Source organism: Hypanus sabinus, unplaced genomic scaffold (genome assembly GCF_030144855.1).
Source record: "Hypanus sabinus isolate sHypSab1 unplaced genomic scaffold, sHypSab1.hap1 scaffold_185, whole genome shotgun sequence".
Lineage (NCBI taxonomy): Eukaryota > Metazoa > Chordata > Chondrichthyes > Myliobatiformes > Dasyatidae > Hypanus > Hypanus sabinus.
This window is the reverse complement of record NW_026779939.1, coordinates 66,857-94,184: the sequence shown is the minus strand read 5'-3', so window position 1 is coordinate 94,184 and position 27,328 is coordinate 66,857. Positions and strand designations below refer to the sequence as shown.

The 27,328-nt window shown below is 47.9% G+C and overlaps 1 protein-coding gene across 1 annotated transcript; it reads right to left on the bottom strand.

Annotated features, from left to right (window-relative positions):
* Positions 1 to 454: 454 nt before the first annotated feature.
* LOC132387430 (C-type lectin domain family 9 member A-like) lies at positions 455 to 27,081 on the bottom strand. Its single transcript, XM_059959786.1, has 7 exons — positions 27,062 to 27,081; positions 25,687 to 25,806; positions 9,985 to 10,101; positions 8,308 to 8,559; positions 3,126 to 3,268; positions 1,658 to 1,722; positions 455 to 811 (listed from the first exon to the last, which is right to left on the bottom strand). The coding sequence occupies exons 4-7, from the start codon at positions 8,375 to 8,377 to the stop codon at positions 628 to 630; spliced, it is 462 nt and encodes a 153-aa protein (XP_059815769.1). The 5' UTR covers positions 8,378 to 8,559; positions 9,985 to 10,101; positions 25,687 to 25,806; positions 27,062 to 27,081; the 3' UTR covers positions 455 to 627.
* Between the last annotated feature and the right edge of the window lie 247 nt (positions 27,082 to 27,328).

Below are 27,328 nucleotides of genomic sequence, written 5' to 3'. Positions count from 1 at the left end.
ATTTTACATCTTTGCACCGTACCGGGGTCACGTTGAAGTTGTACAAGGCGTCGGTGAGGCCGCGCTTGGAGGGCGGTTTCCGGTTCTGGGCACCCTCCTGTAGGAAAGATGCCACTGAGCTGGAAAGAGTGTGGAGGGAGATTTATGAGGATGTCGCCGGGTCTCGAGGGTCTGAGTTACGGACAGAATGCAAGCAGGAAGGATGTGTCTACATTTCTTGGAGCATGGGTATGAAGCCAAGAGGGGCTCAGAGAGGGTAAATGTGCACAGCCTTTTCCCCTGGGTTGGGGAATTGAGAGCCAGAGTTTACGGAATTGAGGTGAGAGCGTGTGGAGAGAACGGAGAGAGGAAAGGCAGAAAATGGGGTCCGAGGGGGAGAGAGCAAGGGCAGAAGCGGAATGAGCTGGGGAGAAGGGCAAAGAGAGGTGTAGAAAGGGAGATTAAACGGGGGGATCGGGGCGGGAAGGGTGAAAATTGGTCTAGATGGGGAAAGGGAGAGTAGAGAATGCGAGTAGAGGAGGAGACTGGGGTAGGAAGGAGGGGAAGAGAGGGTGGGAATAAGTAAAAAGATGGGAGTTTGAGAGTGGGGTAGATTGAATGGGGAGAAGAGGGATGCATTCATTTGATTTAAGTCTTCCCTACGGGGTGTTGACAGAGACCTCGGATCTCTTCAGGAATATCCCAGCATAAATGTGCCGACTTCTCGCAGATGAATCTGTGTTTATTTTTGCAATTGGTGCTCCAGTCCGTGTTGCATTTACTGCAGCTCGGCCATCCATAGGACTTGTACAGAAGATTAGAGTCCACCTTCCTGTCAAAGGGGGTTAGACAATTTCAACAGAGACAAAACAGAATCCAGCAGGCATCCGGAGATCGTCGGAAATAACTAATCCACTGATCTGCGCTCGCCCCCCAGCCCCGGATCCACGGCCGTACGAATCCCACTACACCGCTCTCCCCGACAATCCCGAGTCAGTTCCCAAATCAATCCCACTGCACCACCCTCTCCCGACAACCCTGGGTCAGTCAACAGACTAATCACACTGCACCACCCTCTCCCGACAACCCTGGGTCAGATCCCAAATCAATCCCACTGCACCACCCTCTCCCGACAAACCTGGGTCAGTCAACAGACTAATCACACTGCACCACCCTCTCCCGACAACCCTGGGTCAGTCAACAGACTAATCCCACTGCACCACCCTCTCCCGACAACCCTGGGTCAGTCAACAGTCTAATCACACTGCACCACCCTCTCCCGACAACCCTGGGTCAGTCAACAGACTAATCCCACTGACCCACACCACACACAGCCCGCTGTCATTCTCCAAATCAATCCCACTAACCCACCCTCTCCCGACAACCCTGGGTCAGTCAACAGACTAATCCCACTGCACCACCTTCTCCCGACAACCCTGGGTCAGTCAACAGTCTAATCACACTGCACCAGCCTCTCCCGACAACCCTTGGTCAGTCAACAGTCTAATCACACTGCACCACCCTCTCCCGACAGCCCTGGTCAGTCAACAGACTAATCCCACTGACCCACAAGCCACAGCGCCCGCTGTCATTCTGCAAATTTATCCCACTGACCCACCCTCTCCCCACGGCCTCGTGTCACTCTCACACCACCGACCTGTAACAGTCCAAACCTCACCCGTCTCTGCATTTTCCAATCCAGTAAGTTTTGTATCCATTGCCGGTAGAGGAGGAAACAAAATCCTGTGAAATGAAATCCCTTCGATTAATGTGCCCTGGGAAATGTTTCACTGCTAATGTAATGGTTTCTCTGTAGCAGCAGTGTGCTTGTGTTATGACGAGAGATAACGGGGGCTTTGGACTGTATGGCGTCCCATGATGGGAGGGGTTTTCTTTCCTGTGAGCCCGAAAGCGAGGGACTCGCGGGCTTTTGTTTGGCAGAAGATGGAGAGAGAAGATGCCAGATCGGGGTAATCGTAGACTGCAGGCCTGAGCGGGAGTCGACCACGCCCGGGGGAAATCGATGGAAAACGGACGGACGGGAAAACAGTCAGCTCCAAGGAGCGCATTAGACTGTTTCATTAAAATGGTAAAATTGTTTTCCAGACAAACCCTGCAGTTAAATGAAGAATCATAAAGTTCAATTGTTTAATTGCAAATGGTGTACTGCTCGTTATTTCATGGGATTGATTTATAACCGGGCCAGACGTCCACACAAAAAAGCTTTTCTCGGTTTGGCCGGGCCGGAGGCAGTATCGCCCTCACACACCAGACGAAGCATGCTGGTAGAACCCAACGGTTACATTTAGCGTCTCTCCTTTCCTGACCACGGGAAAATGTGAAGAGACGACACAGGGATGGAATCCCCAGTGTCAGATCCCAGGAATGGGTGATGGGACAGGTTTGTGGGAGTTTCACTCTGTGCCTGATCCAGGGAGTGTCTGACGGGACTGCGTGGAGGGACTTCATTCTGTCACAGTCAAAAACTTCCATAATTGTACCGTGCAGAGCATTCTGAAAGCCTGCCTGACTGTTTGGTATGTTCGGTGGGGGGGGGCGGGGGGCTGCTGCACAGGACCGAAAGAAGCTCCGGAAGGTTGTAAATCTAGCCAGCTCCATATTGGGCGCTTGCCTACAAAAGGACATCTTCAGGGAGCGGAGTCTCGGAAAGACAGCGACCATTATTGAAGACCTCCAGCACCAATGGCTTGCCCTTTACTCACTGTTCCGATCAGGTAGGAGATACAGAAGCCTGAAGGCACACACTAAGTGATTCAGGAACAGCTTCTTCCCCTCTGCCATCCGATTCCGGAACGGACTGGAAACTTTGTACACTACCTCACTTCTTATAACGTAGACTATTTCTGTGTTTTTTTACAAAATCTATTCAATGCTTGTGTTTGATTTACTTGTTTATTTCTATTATGTTTTATTTTATTTATTGTTATTTTCTCTCTTTCTGCTAAGTTATGTGTGGCATTGAATTGCTGATGCTAAGCTAACAAATCTCACGTCACGTGCTGGTGATAATAAAACTGATTCTGCTTCAGATTCTGGCGGGAGTTCCGCTCTCTGTCTATCGCGGGGGTGTGTGATGGGACGGTGGGGGAAGATTCAAACTGTGTTAGGCCCCGGAAATCACATACCTCTTCCTGGATTGAATTCATTTTGAGGAGCCTTGCATCAAAGATTGAGCAATGTTCCTTCGCTCCATCGTAAGATTCCTTCAGGATGGATAGGAAATAACAGCGACCTTCATTTTCGATCCATCCCTGAGGACACGCTGGCACTGCAAATCAGGAACAAACAACAGTGAATCTCCCACCATTACTCCCATTGCAACGACTGGGATCAGAAAAAGTCAACCTTCGTCCACAACGTCCCATCCCGCATTCAGACAGCAGGTGTCGCTGCTTTCACAGCTTCCTATCACGCATTCACAGAGTGAATCTCCCTCCGCACCATCCCCTCACACACTCCCGGGGTCAGACACAGAGTGAACCTCCTTCCACACCTTCCCATCACACACTCCCTGGGTCAGACACAGAGTGAATCTCCCTGCAGCCCGTCCCATCACACATTCCCGTTGTCAGACACAGAGTAAATATCCCTCCACACCGTCTCATCACACACTACCGGGGTCAGACACAGAGTGAATTTCCCTCCACACCGTCCCATCACACATTCCAGAGATCAGACATGCATTGAAACTACCTCGGCACCGTCCCGTCAGTTATAGAGTGAAGATCCCTGCAGGCCATTCAAACACACACTTCCTGATAGGTCAGACACATATTTAGGTTCCGCACACAATGTCCCGTCACACACTCTCGGGGACAAACGAAGAATGAAGCTCTTGTATCACGGTCGCATCATCCTCTCCCGGTGTCAGACACAGAGTAATGCTCCTATCACATTGTCCCTTCACACAGCACCCTAACCCTAATCCACACTCTCATACACTCCTTGGGTCAAACACCGAGTGAACCTTCCTCCACACTACCCCAATACAACCTCCCGTGGTCAGATAGGAAATTAAACACTCTCTGCTTCATCCCGCCGCACACTCCCGTGGTCAACTATAGTATGGTGCTTCTTCTACCCGGAGACATCACAGGGGTCAGTAAACGCGAGAAATTCCTTCCGCACCCTCCTATCACAGAGATATCTGACGCAGAGCGGAACACCATTCAGGCCCGCCTTCCCGGTGACAGACAAACACATAACGCCCCCGACGCTCACCAAAGGCATTCACCCACCCTCCCTCCTTCCCGCAGTAGGTCCTCGTCACATACATCTGTATCGAACACAGAGTCCTATCAGACACACACGGGGTGATACACAGATTTATTCTCCCTGCACACCGTCCGATCAGAGACGAACACGGCCAGACTCAGGCTGAAAATCTGAAGGTCACTGGTTCGAGCTGAGGCAGCGTGTTGTGTCCTTGAGCAAGGGACTTAACCACACATTGCACTGCGATGACACCGGTGCCAAGCTGCATGGGTCCTAGTGCCCTTCCCTTGGACAACATCGGTGGCGTGGAGAGGGGAAGGCTTGCAGCTTGGTCAACTGCCGGTCTCCCACACAAACCTGCCCAGGCCTGCGCCCTGGAAACCTTCCCAGGCGCAAGTCCATGGTCTCACTAGAACAACGGGTGCCTATAAACTGAAATTTAAAAAAAAAACATATAGTGTCCTGCTTTATATTATTGGCCAGTTTGCCATCATATTCCAGTTATATTCCAGCTTGTTTTATTATTTCACAGCCTTTCTAGTTGCCTTTTGTTTGATTTTAAAAGCTTTCAAGTCATCCAATTCCAACTCACTTTTGCCATTTTACATGAGCTTTCCTTGGCTTAACTGCAATCCTTAATTTCCGTTGTCAGCCACGGATGTCTACTCTTATCTTGTGAGAACCTCTTCTTCGTTGGGGCCTATGTATCCTGTTCATTGTGTAAAATTACCAAAAATTTAGTCCGTATGCCCGACTGCATCTGAAGTGTTATACCGGCTGCTGATGTGGATGACCACTGCACTGGCTCCTGAACCGCTTTCCCCTTCCCGGCTGTCACCCAGTTTCCTGTGTCCTCCACCTTGGATGTAACCGCCTCTCTGTGTACGGCACCGTTTATTAACACGCTTGATCTCTTGCCAAAGAAGCGCCGCTTTATCCATTATACTCCAAATATTAAAACTTAACACCTTCTGTCCTGTGTTTGTTCTTTTCGATGGTGTCCACAATTTACCAAGCATCTCAGACGATTGACTGTAATTTCCTTCCTCAACAGCAAATGCTCAGTAATCACTATCGGAGAGTTAATCTCCCTCAACACTGTCCCATCACAAACAACAGGGGTTACACATAGAGTGAAGTTCACTCCACACGGTCCCATCACACACTCCCGGGGTCAGACACATGGGTAAAGCTCCCACTACACTTTCACATCAGACACTCCCGTGGTCAGACACAGAGTGAATCTTCCTCCACACCGTCCCATCTCACACACCCGGGGTCACACACAGATTGAATTTCCCTCCGGACCGTCCCATCACGCACTCCCAGGGTCAAGACACAGAGTGAATCTCCCTCCACTCCGTCCCATCACACACTCCCGGGGTCAGACACAGAGTCAATCCCCCTCCTCACCGTCCAAACACACACTCCCGGGGTTAGACACAGAAAGAATCTCACTCCACACATTCCCATCACACACTCCCGGGGTCAGACAAAGTGTATCGCCCATCTCACCTTCCTATCACACACTCCCGGGATCAGACACAGAGTGAATCCGCCTCCACACTGTCCCATCACGCACTCCCGGGGTCAGATACAGAGTACATCTCCCTCCACACCGTCCCATCAAACACTCCCGGGGTCAGACACAGATTGAATCTCCCGCCATATCTTCCCATCTCACATTCCGCGGGTCAGACACACAGTGAACATCCCACCTCACAGTCCCATCGCACACTCCCGGGCTCAGAAACGGAGTGAATCTCCCACCACACCGTCACATGACACACTCCCGGGGTCAGACACAGAGTCAATCCCCCTCCGCACCGTCCCATCACAAACTCCCGGTGTCAGACAGAGAGTGAATCTCACTCCACACAGACCCATCTCACACACCCGGGGTCACACACAGATTGAATTTCCCTCCGCACCGTCCCATCACGCACTCCCAGGGTCAAGACACAGAGTGAATCTCCCTCCACTCCGTCCCTTCACACACTCCCGGGGTCAGACACAGAGTCAATCCCCCTCCTCACCGTCCAAACACACACTCCCGGGGTTAGACACAGAAAGAATCTCACTCCACACATTCCCATCACACACTCCCGGGGTCAGACAAAGTGTATCGCCCATCTCACCTTCCTATCACACACTCCCGGGATCAGACACAGAGTGAATCCGCCTCCACACTGTCCCATCACGCACTCCCGGGGTCAGATACAGAGTACATCTCCCTCCACACCGTCCCATGACACACTCCCGGGGTCAGACACAGAGTGAATCTCCCTCCACACCGTCCCATCTCACAAAGTCTCGTCACGCACTGCCTGTGAATCTCTTCCGCAATGGCCTCATCACGCATTCCAGCATTCAGACGTGTCGTGAAATTTCCTGCACGCCGTCCAGTCACACTCCTCCGGTGGCAGTTTCTCCGTGTTTCTCCATAGAACCATAAAACTATAGAACACTACAGCATAGCACAGGCACTTCAGCCCTCCATGTTGTGCTGACCCATATAACACTTACAAATGTACTAAACCCACACTACCCAATAACCCTCCATTTTTCTTTCATCCATGTGCCTGTCAAAGAGGCTCTTAAATACCCCTAATGTTTTAGCCTCCACCACCATCCCTGGCAGGTCATTGCAGGCAATCACAACTCTCTGTGTACAAAAAAAATTACCCCTGGTATCTCCCCTAATCTTCTCTTCCTTAATTTTGTACCAATGACTCTGGTGTTTTTTTCTATTGGTTCCCTGGGAAACAGGTACAGACCACCGATCCTATCTATGCCTCTCATAGTCTTCTAGACCTCTATCAAGGTCATTCTTCTACGCTCCAAAGAGAAAAGTCCCAGCTCTGCTAACCTTGTTTCATATGACTTGTTCTCCAATCAGGCAACATCCTGGTAAATCTCCTCTGCACCCTGTCCATAGCTTCCACATCTTTCCTATCATGACGTGCCCATAATTGAACACAATACTCTAAGTGGGGTCTCACCGGAGATTTGTAGAGCTGTAACATGTCTTCTCTACTCTTGAACTCAATCCCCCTGTTAATGAAGTCTAGCATCCCATAGGTCTTCTTAATTACCCTATCAACCTGCGCAGCGACCTTGAGGGATGTATGGATTTGAACACCAAGTTCCCTTTGTTCACCCACGCTCTTATGTAACTGACCATTAATCCAGTACTCAGTCTTCTGGCTTGTCCTTCCAAAATACATCACCTCGCACTTGTCCGGATTGAACTCCATCTGCCATTTTTATGCCCAACTCTGCAGCCTGTCTATATCTTCTTGTAACCTTCGACAACATACAGCTCCATCCAAAGCTCCTCCAATCTTCGTGTCATCCACGAAGTTACTCAACCCTCTTTCCATCTCTACTTCCAGGTCATTTATAAAATTCACGAACAGCAGGGGTCCAAGGACAGATCCCTGCGGCACTCCACTAATAACCGACCTCCAGGAAGAATACTTTCCTTTCACAACTACACTCTGCTTTCTTCTCATTGTTTTTTAATCCAAACACCTTCCACAACGTCTCATCAGACACTCCCGGGATCAGAAACTGTGTGAAACCCCTTCTGCAACGTCCCATAACTCACTCCCAGATTCAGGCACAGAGTAAAGCCCCAGCTGCACCGTCCCTTCACACACTCCCAGATTCAGACTGAAACTCTCTCTCTCCACGGTGCTACAACACACTTCAGAGGTTAGACATGAGGTGAATCTCACTGGGCACTCTCCCAACATACACAGACACAGAGTGAAGCTGGATCCATACGGTCCCATCAGAGATTTACGGAGTCAGACATAGAATAAAATTGTAATGCTACGTCTCACAATCCCGAGGTCAGACCCAGAGTGAATCCACCTCTACAACATCCCGCCACACTCTCGTGGGTTCAGTGACAGAATACAACTTCTTCCAGACAGACGCGTCACACACTCACCGGGTCAAACACAGAGTTAATCACCCTCCATACCATCTCTTCACACACTCCCGATGTCAAGCACAGAGTGACGCTTCCTCTCTCCATGCCTGCCCTGTGATGAGGAGCGGGTGAAAGAGGGAATGATGCCTCACCTCTTCTGTTGGTCAACAATTCACAGATTCGAGCCTTGGTTTCGTTGGCAGATCTGTACTTCGTTTCCATCTCCGAGATCACTGTGCATTCGGTTTAATCGGACAGATTAGAGTTGAGGGCAGAGAAATTCTTGAGACAGGTTGTCTGGGAGAGATTCAGGTGGGAATTCTCGGATATCTTGGATTGAAGGGTTGAGTTTAACTCCTGGTAATTTCTGTCGGATGTGATCTGAGACTGACGAATCTGTGACACTGCGAGAGATGGTGAAGGATGTTTAGCCTTTTCAGTGACACGTGAGTCAGCGTCACGTTACCGAACGAGTCTCCGAGAATGCCGTGTCAGTGGCACGATGAAGGGTGTCACAGTGAAGGATGTGCTGGTGGCACAGTGAGAGGATTCGGCACCATTTTGAGGGTCGTGTCTGTGGCACGCTGAGGGGTATATTAATGTCCCGGTGAAGATTTTGTTGATTTTCCAATGGGGGTCTGCGTCAGTATCGTGCGGGGCATGTTCGAGTTGCTCTGAGGAAGGAGTCGGTGTCACTGTGATAGGAGTTTAGGTGCACTGTCGAGAGTTGAGGCGGTTCATAATGAAGTGTTTCTCGATGTCACTGCGAGGGAAATCGCAGAGTGAGGGGCTTGGGATGTCACTGTGATAGGTGTTATGGGCACTGTCGAGAGTTGAGGCGGTTCATAATGAAGTGTTTCTCGATGTCACTGCCAGGGAAATCGCAGAGTGAGGGGCTTGGGGTGTAACTGTGGTTAGAGTACCTGTGACATGGTTTGGGGTGCACTGGTCGCACAGAGAGGGATGTGTCTGTGTCACGGTGAGCGGCATGTCATGGCTACGGTAGGTGTGACAGTATCACGCCAAGGTGTGCGTCGATGTCACTGAGGTTTCGCTGTGAATTTCGGAGCCGGTATCACGATCAGGTGTCTGCCTGTGTCAGGGTGAGGTGAAGGTAATTGCGTCAGTGAGCGGTGCATCTGTGTTATGTTGAGGGGCGCAATCGTCTCGGTGAGGGGTGTTCCAGTGACGTGTGAGTCTTTGTCACGGTGCGGAGCTGGACGGGTCAGGGGGAGATGCGTGTTGGTGTCACAGAGACTGGTGTCTCAGTGTCACTGTTCAGGGCGTGTCGATGTCACTGTGGTGCTGTACAATAACAATTTATTTACATTTGGAGCCCGTTCGGCTCACCTTGGGTCGAGAGCCCGTCAACAATCACGGTAATGGCGGAAGTAACTAGGCAGAGTTGGCAGATCCTACGGTGCGATCTATTCCCCATGCTCTCTTTCAGTGTGTTGGTGAATGCAGCCGTGTCGCCCACTGGGACTCTCTTCCACCCACCAGCCGCGGTCTCTCCTTCCACCACCAACACCCCTCCCTCTCTCAATCTCAGTTACATGGAGCCTCATCGCTGAGATTCCAAATAGCTTGACTTCCCAGGGCTGACCAACGTCTCTCTGATTCCAGAAACTTAGTCACGTCTCCCGAATGTCATCGTTTAAGTTGAAACTGTGGGTGTTTGACTGAGCCCTCAGGGGAGGCTTATCCATAATATGGTAATACATGGGATGCATGGGGAATTGGCTGAATGGATTCAGAGATTTACAGTCATGTTTCATTCCACTTTGTTATTTTACGGTCTGACTCCAACCGGAGTCCGTTCGACTCACCATGGATCGACAGCCCGACCACGGTCACGAAGAGGACGGTGGTAACCAGGCAGTGTAGCCACTTCTTTCGGTCCGGTCCATTTCCGATGTTCTCGTTCGGCTTCTGTTTATGCGGACCTGTGGAGAGATCATTCAAATAAACAGAAGGAGAGGAAAGGGTATTGTCTGAGGGGAGCGATGGGCGGGAAAATGTGAGACAATGGGGGAGAGAAAACGAGAAGAGAAAGGACCTAGGAAATGTCCGCGTGAGAAGAGGAAGCGATGTTCGTTGTGAATGGGGAGTGGGATGTGTGAGAGAGACTGAGAAAAAGTGGGGAAGAGACGGGAAATGACGAGAGTAAAAAAGTGGGAGAGAGTGGGGAAGAGACAATGGAGCGAGAGAGAGGGGTGCGAAAGAATGGAAAGAGAGTGTGTCACTGGTTTATTATTTTTCCTATCTGTATCATTGTTTGCCCGCTTTGTTCATTTTTCACGCATGAGATAAATGACGGTCTTGTGGGGATGAACATGTTGTGGAGATTTTCATGGACTCCATTGTGTTTCTTTGTTTTGTGGCTGCTGACAAGGAGAAGGGCAGCAGGGACACGTGATGGTTAGCGCAGGGGTTTACTGTAGCAGCGACACGGGTTCAGTTCCCACCGCTGCTTGCAAGGAGTTTCCAATACTCCCCATGAGCCAGTGGATTTTCGCCGGGCGATTTGTGTTCCTCCCATAGTACAAAGACATATCGGTTTTACTGTTAATTGTTTATTCTAAATTTATCTGTCATTCAAAGGAATAGTTCGGAGTATTGTTGGGCAAAGCGGTTTGAATGGCCGGAAGAGCCGATTCTGAACTTTCTCTATAATAAAAAAAAACAAAATAAATTTTGAGGAAGAAATGATAAAGGATGGTGGGAAATGGTCTACATATACAACCGGACCATCCGGCGTTTGTGGTGGGTATGACTGTCCGGGAAGAATGTAGAGCTGGAAGGCTGTAAAATCTCAGACGACACAAAAAATGGTGGTGTTGTGGACAGTGCGGAAGACCGCCAATAGATTCAGTAGGGTATGAGTCAGTTGTATCTAGGTGGAAAATGACAAACGGACTTTAGCTCAGGTGAGTGTGAGGTTTTTTCCTTTGGGGCGTTAAATGTGAAGGGACAGGAGACAGTTAACGACAGAATCCTTAACTGTCGACAGGGAAAGGGATCTCGGGTTGATCACGCGGTTCAATGGAGAGATAAAGATTTGACTGCAGACGGGCCTTTGACAAAGTATCTCTCATGAGAGATCCGTTCACAAGATTGTGATGATTGGGATTCTCAGTGTATTGAGAATTAAGTTTCCGTACTGGGTCCACAGAGCCCAGAGGCGGCGGCCGTCCGTGACTGGTGGTGTTACCCGCGGGACCTCGAATGACTGTGGACAAGACCTGTGGAAATCAGGCATTTAACTAGGCTTTGTGTGTTTCTAACATTCCGCAACGTAGACCAGCCAGTACAGCACAAGAACAGGCCATTCGGCCGGCAATGCTGTCCAGGATGTATTCCCTCTGGTGTTAGACATTTTACATTTGGGAATGATACCGTCTGTAATTCTTCTGATCTTGTGCTATCTCTGAGCATTTCGCATACCAAGGTACAACATTTGACGTTTCTCCGGGTTAAACACCATCTGCCATTCCTCCATCCCATATCAGAAACTGCCCATCCCACTGAATTGAATGCAGGTCCTCTAAGCGATCCTCAACACCCATCAGCCTATCATCTACAAACATACCAAACCACCCAGCGATATTCTCATCCAGATCGTTCATATATATAAAACCATAAAACAATCACTGCACGGAAACAGGCCATCTCGGCCCCTCTAGTCCGTGCCGAACGCTTACTCTCACCTTGTCCCACCAACCCGCACTCATCCTATATCCTTCCATTTATTTCCTATTCATGTACCTATCGATTTTTTAATAACAATATCAAACGTGCCTCCACCACTTCCACTGGAAGCTCGTTTCACACGGCTACCACTCTCTGTGCAAAAATTTCCCCTCTAATCTTTTGCTCCTTCACTCTCAACTCATGCCCTACTGTTTGAATCTCACCGCTCTCAATGAATAAATAAACATATCCCCTTCAACTCGATCAATCCCCCACATAAATTTAAATAGCTCTATCAAATCCCACCTCAAGCTTCTACGATCCAAAGAATAAAGGCATAACTTGTTCAAACCTTCTTTGTAACTTAGGTGCTGAAACCCAAGTAACATTCTTGTAAATCTCCCCTTTACTCTCTCTATTTTGTTGATATCTTTCAGAACTGTACACAATACGCCATATTTGGCCTTCAGCAATGCCTTGTACAATTTTAACTTTACATACCACTCCTATATCTGATTCAATGAACTGATTTATAAAGGCCAGCATACCAAAAGCTTTCTTCACCACCCTATGCACATGACATTCCACTTTCAGGACACTATGCACCATTATTCCTAGATTAATCTGTTCTACTGCATTCCTCAATGCCCTACCATTTATCATGTATGTCCTATTTTGATTAGTCCTACCAAAATGTGGTACCTCAAACCTATCAGGATTAAACTCCATCTTCCATCTTTCAGACCACATTTCTAACTGGCCCAAATCTCTCTGCAAGCTTTGAAAACCTACTTCATTATCCACAACGCCACCTATCTTAGTATCGTTCACATACTTTCTAATCTAATTTACGACGCCATTATCTAGATCATTAATGTACAGGACAAACCACATTGGAACCAGTACAGCTCCCTGAGGCACACCTCTAGTAACCGGCCTCCAAACTGACAAACAGTTATCCACCACTACTCTCTGGCATCTCCCATCCAGGCACAGTTGAATGCATTTTACTGTTTCAAAATTAATACCTAACGATTGAACCTTCCTAACTAACTTTCCGTGTGGAACATGGTCAGTTACTTACCATATAGACAGCATATAGACAGCATCCACTGCTTCACCATTGTCAACTTTCCTTGTAACCTCTTTAATAAATTCAATAAGATTTGTCAAACATGAACTTTCACGCGCAGATCCATGCTGACTGTTGGCTATCAGACTCTGTCTATAATTAGAAGTAATTCAGATATACATCACAGACAGGAGAGATCCCACCCACATCCACAGATACAGGTCACTTCATTGGAGTTGAACATGATTACTCAATCACAGAATGTAGAATAAAGAAAGTAGAATAATGTTGAAAGAATAAGTAAATTTAAGAAGGACAACAAAAATGTAGGGGCGTATAGCCCGATGGGAGTTCGGGGAGATGGGCCAAGCACAATAGGCAGCGATACAGAGAGAGAGGAGAAATGGGCTTGCAATTCTATATCTGAATGTACGAAGTGTCAGAAGTAAGGCGATTGAGCTTGAAGCCCAGGTGCGAATGGGTAACTATGTTGTTGTTGGGATAACGGAGACATGGCTGCATGGAGATTAGACCTGGGAAATGAATGTACAAGTGTATACGTGCTATCGTAGGGACAGAAATGTGAGCAAAGAGTGTGGGGTGGCCCTGTTGGTGAGGAATGAGAATCAGTCCTTTGCAAGGGGGTACACAGAGTCAGGAAAAGTAGAGTCTGTGTGGATAGAACTGAGGAACAGTAAGGGCAAAAGGATCCAAATGGGTGTTGTCTACAGGCCACCAAACAGTAGCATGGATATAGGGTGCAAGTTGAATAGGGAGTTAACATTGGCATGTAGCGAATGTAATATCGCAGTAGTTATGGGGGATTTCAACATGCCGGTAAACTGGGAGAATCAGGTTGGTGCTGGACCACAGGATACGGAGTTTGTAGAGTGCCTACGGGGTGCATTCTTGGAAAAGCTTGTACGAGAGCCGACCAGGGACAAGGCTATTCTGGATTTAGTGTTATGTAATGAACAGGATTTGATAAGCGATCTTGCAGTAAAGGAGCCATTAGGAGGTAGTGATCATAATACTATAAGTTTTATCTGCAATTTGAGAAGGATAAGTGCAGCTCGGAGGTGTCAGTGTTGCAGTTCCACAGGGGAACAATGGCGCCATGAGGGAGCAGCTGGCCAAAGTTGACTGGACGGATAGCCTAGCAGAAAAGACAGTGGAACAGCAATGGCAGGTGTTCTTGGGAATAATGCACAAGGTGCAAATCAGTTCATCACCCAGAGAAGGAAGGATTCAAAAGGGGAAAAGGGGCCACAGTTGTTGACAAAGGAAGTCAGAGATTGCATAGCATTAAATAAAAAGGATGTATGGCAGAGCTAAGTTGAGTGGGAGGACAGATAATTGGGAAGTTTTAAAGGAACAACAGAACTTAACTAAAAAGACAACACGATGAGAGAAAATGAGGTACGAACGCAAGCTAACCAGGAATATAACGGAGGATAACAAAATATTTTTTAGGTATGTGAAGAGAAAGAAGATAGTTAAGAACAATGTTGGGCCCTTGAAGAAAGGATTGGGTGGCTCTGGAAATTGCGGATGCATTGGTAAGCATTCTCCAATGTTCCTTAGATTCAGGATCAGTTCTTGAGGATTGGAGAATGGCTAATGTTATCCCACTTTTTAAGAAAGGAGGGAGGGAGAAAACAGAGATCTATCGACCTGTCAGCCTGACATCGGTGGTGGGAAAGATGCTAGAGTCCATTATTAAGGATGAAATAGTGGCATATCTAGATTTCAGTGACAGGATTGGGCCGACCCAGCATGGATTTACCAAGAGTAAATCATGCTTGACTAATCTGTTGGAGTTTTTCGGAGATGTAACCAAGAAGTTAGACGGGGCAGATCCAGTGGATGTAGTGTACCTCGATTTTCAGAAGGCTTTTGAGAAGGTCCCACAAATGAGATTGGTGGGTAAAATCAAAGCTCAGGGCATCGGGGGGAAGACATTGACATGGATAGAAAACTGTTTGGCAGATAGAAAGCAAAGGGTAGCGGTGAATGGGTGTTTCTCGGAAATGCAGGTGAGACTAGTGGGGTGCCACAGGGCTCGGTATTGGGACCAGAGCTGTTTATAATTTACGTCAACGATTTGGCTGAAGGCATTAAAAATAACATCAGCAAATTTTTTGATGATTCTAAGCTAGGTGGCAGTGTGACATGTGATGAGGGTGTTCGGAGAATTCAGGGTGACCTGGATAGGCTGGATGAGTGGGCAGATACTTGGCAGATGACGTTTAATGTGAATAAGTGTGAGGTTATCCACTTTGGGAGTAAGAACAGGAAGGCCGATTATTATCTGAACGGTGTATATTTAGGTAAGGAGGAGATCTTGGAGTCCTTGTAAATCAGTCACTGAAGGTGAAATAGCAAGTGCAGCAGGCAGTGAAGAAGGCTAATGGAATGATGTCCTTTATTATAAAGGGAATTTAGTACAAGAGCAAGGAAATCCTATTGCATTTTTACAGAGCCCTGGTGAGACCACAATTGGAGTATTCTGTACAGTTTTGGTCTCCAGGTTTAACGAAGGACATACTGGCTGTCGAGGAAGTGCAGCGTAGATTCATGAGGTTAATTCCTGGAATGTCTGGACTGTCTTACGCAGAGAGGTTAGAGAGACTGGGCTTTTATATGCTCGAATTAAGGAGATTGAGAGGGGTTCTGATTGAAACAAAGAAGATTATTAACAGATTGGACAATATAGAGGCAGGAAATATGTTCCGTATGGGGACAAGGCAGCAACCGGGTATTGATAGTAGATCATCAGCCATGATCTCAAAATGGCGGTGCAGGCTCGAAGGACCGAATGGTCTACTTCGGCACCTATTGTCTATTGTCTAAAGTATCACTATTACAGAGAGATAGTAGGGCAGGCAGGCTATAAGATTCAAAAGCCACGCAGAGGTGGATTTGAGGTCAAGAGTACATATAACCATATAACCATATAACAATCACAGCACGGAAACAGGCCATCTTGGCCCTCCTACTCCATGCCGAACCCTTAATCTCACCTAGTCCCACCTACCCGCACTAAGCCCATAACCCTCCACTCCTTTCCTGTCCATATACCTATCCAATTTTACCTTAAATGACACAACTGAACTGGCCTCTACTACTTCTACAGGAAGCTCATTCCACACAGCTATCACTCTTTGAGTAAAGAAATACCCCCTCGTGTTTCCCTTAAACTTCTGCCCCTTAACTCTCAAATCATGTCCTCTAGTTTGAATCTCCCCTACTCTCAATGGAAACAGCCTGTTCACGTCAACTCTATCTATCCCTCTCAAAATTTTAAATGCCTCGATCAAATCCCCCCTCAACCTTCTACGCTCCAATGAATAGAGACCTAAATTGTTCAACCTTTCTCTGTAACTTAATTGCTGAAACCCAGGTAACATCCTAGTAAATCGTCTCTGCACTCTCTCTAATTTATTGATATCTTTCCTATAATTCGGTGACCAGAACTGCACACAATATTCCAAATTTGGCCTTACCAATGCCTTGTACAACTTTAGCATTACATCCCAACTTCTGTACTCAATGCTTTGATTTATAAAGGCCAGCGTTCCAAAAGCCCTCTTCACCACCCTATCTACATGAGACTCCACTTTCAGGGAACTATGCACAATTATCCCTAGATCTCTCTGTTCCTCTGCATTCCTCAATGCCCTACCATTTACTCTGTATGTTCTATTTGGATTATTCCTGCCAAAATGTAGAACCTCACACGTCTCAGCATTAAACTCCATCTGTCAACGTTCAGCCCATTCTTCTAACCGGCATAAATCTCCCTGCAAGCTTTGAAAATCCACCTCATTATCCACAACACCTCCTACCTTAGTATCATCGGCATACTTACTAATCCAATTTACCACCCCATTATCCAGATCACTTATGTATATTACAAACAACATTGGGCCCAAAACAGAATATTGTGTACAGTTCTGGTCAGCGAATTATAGGAAAGATATCAATAAATTAGAGAGAGTGCAGGAACGATTTACTAGGATGTTGTCTGGGTTTCAGCACTTGTTACAGAGAAAGGTTGAACAAGTTAGGTGTTTATTCATTGGAGCTTCGAAGGTTAAGGCGGGATTTGATCGAGGTATTTAAAATTTTGAGAGGGATAGATAGATTTAGCGTGAATAGGCTGTTTCCATTGAGAGTAGGGGAGATTCAAACGAGAGGACATGATTTGAGAGTTAGGGCGCAGAAGTTTAAGGGAAACACGAGGTGGTATTTCTTTACTCAGAAAGTGATAGCTGTGTGGAATGAGCTTCCTGTAGAAGTAGTAGAGGCCAGTTCAGTTGTGTCATTAAAGGTAAAATTGGACAGGTATATGGACAGGAAAGGAGTGGAGGGTTCTGGGCTGAGTGCGGGTAGATGGGACAAGGTGAGATTAAGAGTTCGGCACGGACTAGGAGGGCCGAGATGGCCTGTTTCCGTGCTGTGATTGTTATATGGTTATATGGTGACCGTTCAATAGTCTGATTACTGTTGTGTAGAAGTAGTCCTTGAGCCTCCTGTTACATGCTGCCACATTTTCCCTCCGATGGGAGGGTGCAGAGGACAGAAAGTCCGGGGACCTTTGATGCCGCGGGATGCTTTATCAAAACTGCAGTATGTGTAGAAAGAGTACATGGAGGGGAAGGTGGTTTCGGAGCTGGGCTCAACTCTTTCCACAACGCTTTGCACATTCTTGCGGTCATTGGCGGAGCAGGGTTTATATTTTTTAGTGATGAACCAGGACGTTTCATGAGAACAGGGTGGTGGAGATGGTGAACAAGGAAACAAAATAAGACTTTCATTTTTTTTTTAACTTTGTAGACTACTCTTGGTAATAGTATGGGACTGAGGGGAATTTAATTGACTGATAAGTCCAGATTGATAGGCATAATGGATGCTTGACAAGTCCTGTAACCAGATCCAGATGGTAGATCACTCTGCAAGATGGGAGAAAGGAATTTAGAGAGAGACCGAGAAGGAATGGAGCGGTGAGACTGGGCGGGAGAGGGAATGATAGGGAGAGTAGAAGTGAGAAGGGGGAAGGAGATGATAGGTGGCGTGAGACCCAGGTAGATTTGCCGGCGGATTTAACTGGGGAGAAAAGACCAGGAATTGGTAGTAGATGCACCATACAGAGGCTTGAACAAGGCTATTAACAAGGGCTCAGATGGGAGACTGGTCTGAAGATGCTGTGGAACCCAAGGAGATCTCTGGGACCGATTTGATTGAGGAGGACTGATCAGGTCGAGGTGCTGGATGTAATGTACACAGATTTTAATAAGACCCCAGATGGCATACCTCTCTGGGAGATGGTGTGCGACGCGGGGAGGGATGGCTGATCCACTATACAATTGGCTCGGAGATAGGAGACACGGTTTAGTGTTGCAGTCCGTTTCTCAGACCGGAAGCCCGTCAATAGCGCTGTTCGTGGGTGGTCGGTGGTGGGACGATCGATCTTCGTCAATTATATCGACCATTTACAGCAGATCACACAGTACGCAGTAGGTGAGCTTGCAGACGACATTAACGTTGATGACGTTTTAAACAGTGAAGACAGATTTCTCGTACAGTGGGATCTTGATTCGCCGGGGAAGTCGGCCGAGCAGAAGCAGATGCAATTTAATTGAGCTTTCGTATTTCAGGAAGACAAACAGCAGGGTAGGACTTGCACGGTCAACGGGAGGAAACCTGTGAAAGTTTATAGAACGTAGGGCGAGAGGTACACTGCTCCCTGAAAGTGGAGTCACAGGTGGACAGGACCGTGGAGAGTGTTGTAGAACAGAGGGACCCAAGGGTTTAGGGTGCACGTTTCCCTGAAGCTGGAGTCACAGGTAGACAGGGGGGTGAAAAGAGCATCTGTCGCCCCGTCCTTCAACAGTCAGGGCAATAAGTACAGGAGTAGGGAGGTCAGGTTGGAATTGAAGAGCGAGGGTTAGGGACTGAGAGGGAAGTGGGAGAGCAGAGTAGGGTCCGAGGGGAGGTGAGAGAAAGCTGCAGTAACAGACAGGAAGGAGGGACAGAGAGGGAAGAGAGAGGGGGATAGAAAATGGGAGGGAGGAGAGAGAGAAGCGTAGAGACTGAAAGGGAGTGTAGGGTCCAAGACAGAGGAGAGAGAAATGGGTAGGGACAGAAAGGGAAGAGATAGCGAGAGTTAGCAACTGAGAGGGAAAGAGAGAGAGTTGGCACCAAGAGGGAGGACAGAGAAAGGGTAGGGACTGAGAGGGAGGAGAGAGAGGTTGGTAGAGACCGAGAGGAAGCGGGCAGAGAGGCTTTGAGAACGAGGGGGTGGAGAAAGGGAGGGTAGTATAGAACGAGAAGGAAGGGAGAGAGAGTGGTGGGGACCGAGAGGGAGGAGAGAGAGTGAGAGGTAGGGACAGAGGGAGGAGAGAGAGAGGTAGGGACTGAGAAGGAGGGAGAGGTGTAGAGACAGATGGAGGAGAGACAGAGTTGTAGGGACACAGTGAGAAAGAGGAGTAGGGCCTGAGAGGGAGGAGAGAGAGTTATGGACAGAAGGAAGACAGAGAGAAGAGTAGGGACTGAGAGGGAGGAGATTCAGAGGAATAGGGACTGAGAAGAATGGAGGGGATGGGGATAGGACAGAGTCATTTTTCTGTAGGCTTGAATAATCGAGGACCAAAACGCTCAGGAATAATGAGATAGCAGTAGATGATGCAACTGGGGACAAGAATGACAACATCTTGTTTACCCAGACAGTGGTCCGTCTGTGGGACGAGCTGCCAAAGGAAGCGGTCGAAGCAGATGCATTAGAACTTGAACACTTGTGCATAACACACGTGACCCCTTCAGAATGATGTCACTATTGTGAACTCTGACCTGTCTGCAACCACTAACATTTCCGCGGGTCCCGAAGCAATAGGAGGATCTCCATACGCTTCCGTAAGATGTTCGTCATTAGAAAGGTTGAACACTGAGTAGGTGGTGATCAGATCGGCTGAGAGATGAGAGAGAGAGAGAAATAAAAGGAGAAACCGGTAGAGAATGTACGTTGCCTATCGGCGGCGCCAACAGACAATTGCGAAGTGGGATTTCTCGTAGGTCTGCTGCGGTTATTTAACAAGGTGGCCTCGAGAGCTTTAGTCTATTGTACTTGGCCTGTTTGTGGCTATAACCAGGAATATTGAGAATCCATTCCTGCCCTCGTTCCAGCCATGTCTCTGTAATGGCCAGAACATCATAATACCATGTATGTACCTAAAGTCTCAATTCATCTCCTTCAGTACTGATTTCTTGCATTGATGTGCACGCAGTTTAGGCCTTCTACATTTTTACCTTTATACCCTTTATTCTGCTTCTCTTTCCTCAAAGCCTCTTTATATGTTAGATCTGTCATTACTCCATGCACTATACTTGCAGTTCTGGAATTACCGTTATCCTCCTCCACCTAACTATCGGCTCTAAAACTGTGGTTCCCCCCCCCTTCAAATCTAGTTTAATCCCCCCACCCCCGGAGCAGCTTTGCAGGTCTTCTGCCCGATTCGCAACACCACCTATCTCCGTATCATCTGTAACCGTACCAACACACCCTTCTGCATTGTCATCCAGATAAATTATATCGATCACAGACACGAGAGAGGTCCCACACACAACCATAGGTACAGATCACTTGATTGGAGTGGAACAGGGTAACATAATAACCGAATACAGAATGAAGTGTCACGGTTCCAGCGAAAATGCAGTGCAGGCAGGCAATTATGTGCAAGGGCCACGAAGGGGTATTTTGTGAGGTCAGGTATACATCGTATTGTAGTAGCGGACACTTCTATAGTCTGATAACAGTGGTGTAGAGGCTGTGCCTGAGCCTGGTGAGACATGCTTTCCAATCTTCCCTCCGATGGGAGGGTGCAGAGGAGAGATTATTCGGTGTGGGTGGAGGAAGTTCTCTGATGATGCTGGGTGCTTTATCGAAACTGTAGTATGTGTAGAAAGAGTTCATGGAGGGGAAGGTGGTTTCGGAGCTGTGCTCAGCTCTTTCCACAACGCTGCAGTTTCCAGCGATCATGGACGGAGCAGTGTTTATATTTTTAACGAGGGACGAGGATGTTTCCTGAGAACAATGTCGTAGACATGGTGAACAGGGAAGTCAATAAGACATTTAATCATTTTCCCTTTGGTAGACTACTGTCGAGAATGGTGTGGACCCGGAGGGGTTTGAAGGATTGATATGATCGGATTGATAGACATAATGGACGCTTGACAAGTCCCGTATCAAGATCCCAGATGGTAGATCAGTCTGGAAGATGGTGGAGGGGAATATAGAGAGGGACCGAGAAAGAATGGAGCAGTGAGACTGGGCGGGAGAGGGAAAGATAGGAGGAGCAGAAGAGGGAAGGGGGAAGAGCACACCTAACAAATTCCACCCCATCTAAACACCCTCACTCTAGGGGGATGTCAATCAATAATTGGGAAATTAAATTCTCCCATCACAACAACTCTGTTATTATTGCTCCTTTCCAGAATCTGTCTCCCTCTCTGCTCCTCGATGTCCCTGTTACTATTGGATGGTCTATAAAAAAAAAACTAGTAGCGTTATTGACCCCTTCCTATTTCTAACTTACAGAGTCTCCGTAGACAACTTCTCCATGGCGTCCACATTTCCACAGCCGTGACACTATCCCTGATTAACAGTGCCACGCTCCAACCTCTTTTTCCTTCCTCCCTGTCCCTTCTGGAACATCCAGAACCCGACACTTGAAGGTACATTCCTGACCCCGCGCCATCCAAGTTTCTGTAATCGCCACAAAATCATAGCTCCAAGTGCTGATCCACGCTCTAAGCTCATCCGCTTTATTTATGATACTCCTCGAATTAAAATGGACACATCTCAAACGATCGGACTGAGCGCGTCCCTTCTCTGTCACCTGCCTATCCTTCTTTTCGCACTGTCTCCAAGCTTTCTCTATTTGCAAGCCAACCATCGGTCTGAGTGTTCACCTTCTCTGTCACCTGCCTATCCTCCTTCTCGCATTAGATAATCCTACAAGAGGAGAGGCTGTACGTGTTCTAGTATTGGGAAATTAACCTGGTCAGATGTCAGTTCTCTCAGTGGGAGAGTATTTCGGAGATATTAATTACAATTCTATCTCCTTTACCGTAGCATTGGAGATGGATAGGCACAAACAAATTAGGGAAACTTTTAATTCGAGTAAGGGGAAATATCAAGCTATCATGCTAAGTACGTTCCATGGAGACATGGAAAGGATGATACGGTACAGGAGCCGTGGTGTGCAAAGGCTGTGGTAAATCACGTCAGAAGATTATAAGGCGAGTAAGAAGGAGTTTAAGAATGAAATTAGGAGAGCCAGAAGATGCCATGAGACGGCTTTGGCGGACAGGATTAAGGAAAACTCCAAGGCATTCTATAAGTATGTTGAGAGCAAGAGGATAAGAGGTGAGAGAATAGGACACATCAAGTGAGACGATGGAAAAGTGTGTATAGAACCGGAGGAAATAGCGGAGGTACTGAATGAATATTTGCTTCTGTATTTACTACGGAAAATGGTCTTTCAGACTGTACGGATGACTTGAAGTGAATTGAAAAGCTTAGGAAAGAGGATGTGCTGGAGCTTTGGGAAAGCATCAAGTTGGATAAGTCACCGGGACCGGACGGGATGTACCCCAGGCTACTGCGGGTAGGGAGGTAGGAGATTGCTGAACCCCTAGTAATGACCATTACATCATCAACGTGGACGGGAGAGGTTCCGGAGGATTGGAGGGTTGCGGATATTGTTCCTTTATTCATGAAATAGAAGTGAGATAGACTAGGAAATCATAGGCCAGTGAGTCTTACTTCAGTGGTTGTTAAGCTGACGGAGAAGATCCTGAGAGGCAGGATTTATGAACACGGAGAGGCATAAAATGATTAGGAATAGTTAGCATTACTTTGCCAAAGGTGGGTCGTGCCTCACGAGCCAGATTGAATTTTTTGAGGACGTGACTAAGCACATTGATGAAGTTAGAGCCGGAGATGTGGCATACATGGATTTCAGCAAGGCATTTGATAAGGCACCCCATGTAAGACTTACTGAAAAGGTAAGGAGTCATGGGACCCAACGGGATATTTCTTTGTTGATCAACCAGTGTCTTTCCCCAGAAGGCATAGGGTGCTCGTAGACGGGTCATATTCTGCATGGACGACGGACAACAGCGGTGTGCCTCAGGGAACTGTGCTGGGCCACCTACTCTTTGCGATTTTTATAAAAGTCCAGATGAGGAGGCTGAGGGACGGGGTTGTCAATTTGCTGATGACACAAAGTTTAGGGGTGTTGGGGATAGTGTGGAGGGCTGTCAGAGGTTACAGCGGAACATTGACAGGATGCAAAACTGGGCTGAGAATTTGCAGATGGATTACAAACCAGATAGGTATGAGATGGCTCATTTTGATAGGTCAAATATGATGGAAGAATATAGTATTAAGTAAGATTCTTGGCAGTGTGGAGGATCAGACATATCTTGGTATCCGAGGCCACAGGACTGTCAAAGCTGCTACGTAGATTGACTCTGTGGTTAAAATGGGTTCAGTGCATTGGGCTTCATCAATCGTGGACTTGAATTTAGGAGCCAAGAGATAATATCCCAGCTATACAGGATTCTGGTTAGACCCGACATGGAGTACTGTACTCAGCTCTGATCGCCTCACTATGGGAAGGATGTGGGCCATAGAAATGATGTAAAGGAGATTTACAAGGAAGTTTCCTGGATTGGGGAGCGTGCTTTGTTAGAATAGGTTGAGTGAAGTCGGCCTTTTTTCCTTGGAGCGACAGGGGATGAGAGGAGACCAGATAGAGGAGTATAAGGTGATGTGAGCCATTGATCGTGTGGAAAGTTAGAAGTTTGTTTGTTTGTTTGTTTTTTTTTTTCCGGGATGAAACGGATGACAGAAGAGTACACGGGTTTAAGGTGCTGGTGAGCAGCTGCAAAGAAAATGTCAGGGTTAAGTTTTTTTAAGTTATGTTAAGTTTTTTAAGTTAAGCAGAGAGTGGTGAGTGCGTGGAACAGGCCTCCGGGAATGGTGCTGGAGGATGATACGCTGGGGGCTTTTAAGAGTCTTTTGGATAGGTACTTGGAACTTAGAAAAATATAGGGTTATCCGTAAGCCTAGTAAGATTGGAACATGTTCAGCTCAACTTTGTGCTCTTGTTTTTCTATGTTCCTTTGTTTCTCACCACAAGAAGGACGTGGAAACCATAGACATAGTGTAGAGGAGATTTGCATGGATGTTGCCGGGATTGGAGAGAATGCCTTATGAGGATAGGTTGAGTGAACTTGGCCTTTTCACTTTGGAGCGACGGAGGATGAGAGGTGACCTGACAGAGGTGAGAGGCATTAATCGTATAGATCGTGTAGGCTTTTCCTCAGGACAGAAATGGTTAGCACAAGAGAGCATCGTATTAAGCTGCTGGGAAGTAGGGAGAAAGGAGATGTAAGGGGTGTTTTTTTACACAAAGAATGGTGAATGCGTAGAATGAGTTTAAAATGTACAATGACTTTAACAATTACAGTCACAAGATCCCAGCTGGTAGATCACCGGGAGATGGAAGAGAGGAAGGTAGGGAGAAATGTAGAAAAATTTTACTGATGAAAGAGAGAGGGAGGGAGGGGGAAGTAGGGAGTGTGGAAGATGGAAGAGGGTGAGAGATATTAGAATGATTGAGATCCGGAGAGAGTTGTCGGGCTAATTTGATTCGGAAGGACTGATCAAGTACGGGGAGTAGATGTAATCTACCTAGACATTAACAAGGTCTCAGATGTTACACTGCTCTGGAAGATGATGGTACAGGAGTCGGGAGGTCACGTGGCAGATGTAAAGTGACGCTGGTCTTGTTCAGTGTCGGTCGCCCTGATTTAGGAAAGGCCACTGTGCTGGAAGGTTTACTAGGATGTTGGACTCGGGGGAGTGAGGCATGGAGAGTGGTCGGACAGTTCGGAACTTCATTCCTTGGAGCGCAGGGGCGACCTTACAGAGTTGTATAAAACAACGAGGGGCGCAGGGAGGGTGAACGAGCACAGACATTCCTCAGGTGCGGGCTATAGGGAAACAGAGGGCACTGGATTGAGGTGAAGGCGTGGAGGGAAACAGATGAGGGAGGGAGGGTCTGTTAGATTTGAAGGAGATAGACACGGACGAGAGAGGGTGAAAGAGGAAGGGAAGGGGAGGGAATATGAGAGGAGAGAGAGACGGACAGTGGGGCGGATGGGGAAAACTGGGGAGAAGGGGAGAAATAAGGTCATAGGTGGCGAAAGATTTGTAGGAGAGTGGGAGAGTCGGGAACCGAGTAGAGGACGAGATTCCGGTAGGAGAGGGGCAGAGACAGTGGTGTGGGTAGGGTGTGATGATAAGGGAGTGTGTGTCGAGCAAACAGAAGGTGCAGGACGATGATGTTGCCGGACTGAGGGATTAACTTAGGGATAGAGGTGGGGCAGGTTGGGACTTTATTCCTTGGAGTGTAGGAGTGACCTTAGAGAGACGCATGAAACCAAGGGCGGTGAGTGCATACAGATATTTTCTGTAGACTTGGAGAATCGATGACCAGAACGCACGTCTAAAGTGAGGGGGGAAAGGGATGTAATTGGTGAGAAGACTAGCAACCATTAAAATTACCCACATTGTGGTCAACTTATTGAACGAGCTGACATGTGAGGTGGTCGAGGCATATGAATTAGAAACTTGGACATTTGGGAATATGACACGTAACCCATCCATAATGACGTCATCACTGTGAACTCTGACCTGGTAGTGTGGTGGATGGAAGACCGCCGGGTCCCGAGGAAATGGGAGGATCTTCATCCTCATCGATGCGAGTTTCCTCTTTCCGAAAGTTCAGCTCTGAGTAGATGGAGTTCAGTCCGGCTGGGAGAGAGAGTCGGACAGGCAGATTAGGAAGAGATTGAGAGCGGCAGAGAATAGAGGAGGGTGTCGGGAATAGAGAGAAGAGAGGGAGGCAAGTGAGGGAGAGAGAAGAGGTGTGAATATTAGAGTGAGGGAGAAGGATCGAGAGATGAGAGACACAGGGTGCAGCAGAGGATAGCGATCGACAGAGTGAGTGAGGTAGCGACAAGGGCGAAGGGCCGGAAGATGTAAGAGAAAGAATGGGGAGGGAGAACGAGGTGAGAGAGGCGGAGACAGAGGGGGAGGGACAGGGGAGAGGGTCTAGAACAGTGATAGGAAGAGGTGTGAGAGAGCGAAAGAAAGGGGGGTTGCAAAAAGTGAGTGAGAGGAAGAAAAAGGTGGGAGAGGGATGGGAAAGAGAAGAGTATTTTAGAGAAAGAGAGAGAGAAGAGCGAGAGGAGAGAGCGTCTGGAAAAGCAAGACAGCCGTGAATAAAGAGGAGGAGAGGGCGTGAAGGGAGCTGGGGGTAAATTTAAGGACGGAGCGAGGTTGGAAGACAGGAGGGGCTGACGGGGAGGAATGAGAAGGAACAGAGAGAGAGAGAAAGTGCGCGAGGGGGAGACAGAGAGTGGTAGAGACGGAGACTGTGATAGAGGAGAGACGGGAGGGAGAAGGGGCTATGAGAGAGGGCGAAGGGAACAGGACAGTGGGAGCCAGTGGAGAAAAAGAGGAGAGAGAGGACGGGAGAGAGGAATAGCGGAAAAGGTGTGAGGAGGTGAGGGAGAGGAGAGAAGGGGACAGAGGGAAAATAGAGTGGGGTTAAGAAAAGTGGGAGAGAGTTTAATCATTTATACCGCGCTCCTTCCGCACCGTCTCTCCAACTGTGTCCCCCCTCACGTCACCGACACGGCGCCCACTCATCTCCGCAACCCCAACGCACAGCGCTCGCTCCTCACCACCCCTTCCTCCACACGGCACATCCCATGCTAATTCTCCTCACCGACCCTTCTCACAGCACACTCTCCTCAAACAATCCCACGGCGCTCCCTCTATACCGCTCCTCACAGGGCGCTCAATCCTCACGGCACCCTCCCCACCGTTTCTCCAATAATGTTCACCGCGCCCCCTATTGTCCCCTATTGTCTCTCCCACGTGTTCCCTCCGTCTTATGCTCAAACAGGAAATCATTAGGGTAGCTGTGCTTTTGTCCTGTCAACTCTGGACAGGATGGGACATATCAGCTAAAGAGTGCCAAACCAACAAAGATGAAACTGACCTCGATCTTTCCGGACCCCGGGCACCGAGATGGTCTTGAAATTAACTTCCGCGTACGATACATCATGTTCAGCTGGGGACGGAACAGCGAGGTTCAGAGACAGGATGAGGCTTCCCTTACACCATCCCATCACACACTCCCGGGGGTCAGAAACAGAGTGACTTCCCCTCCACACCGTCCCATCACACACTCCAGGGGTCAGACACAGAGTGAAGCTCCCTCCACTCCGTCCCGTCACACACTCCCGGGGTCAGACACAGAGTGAAG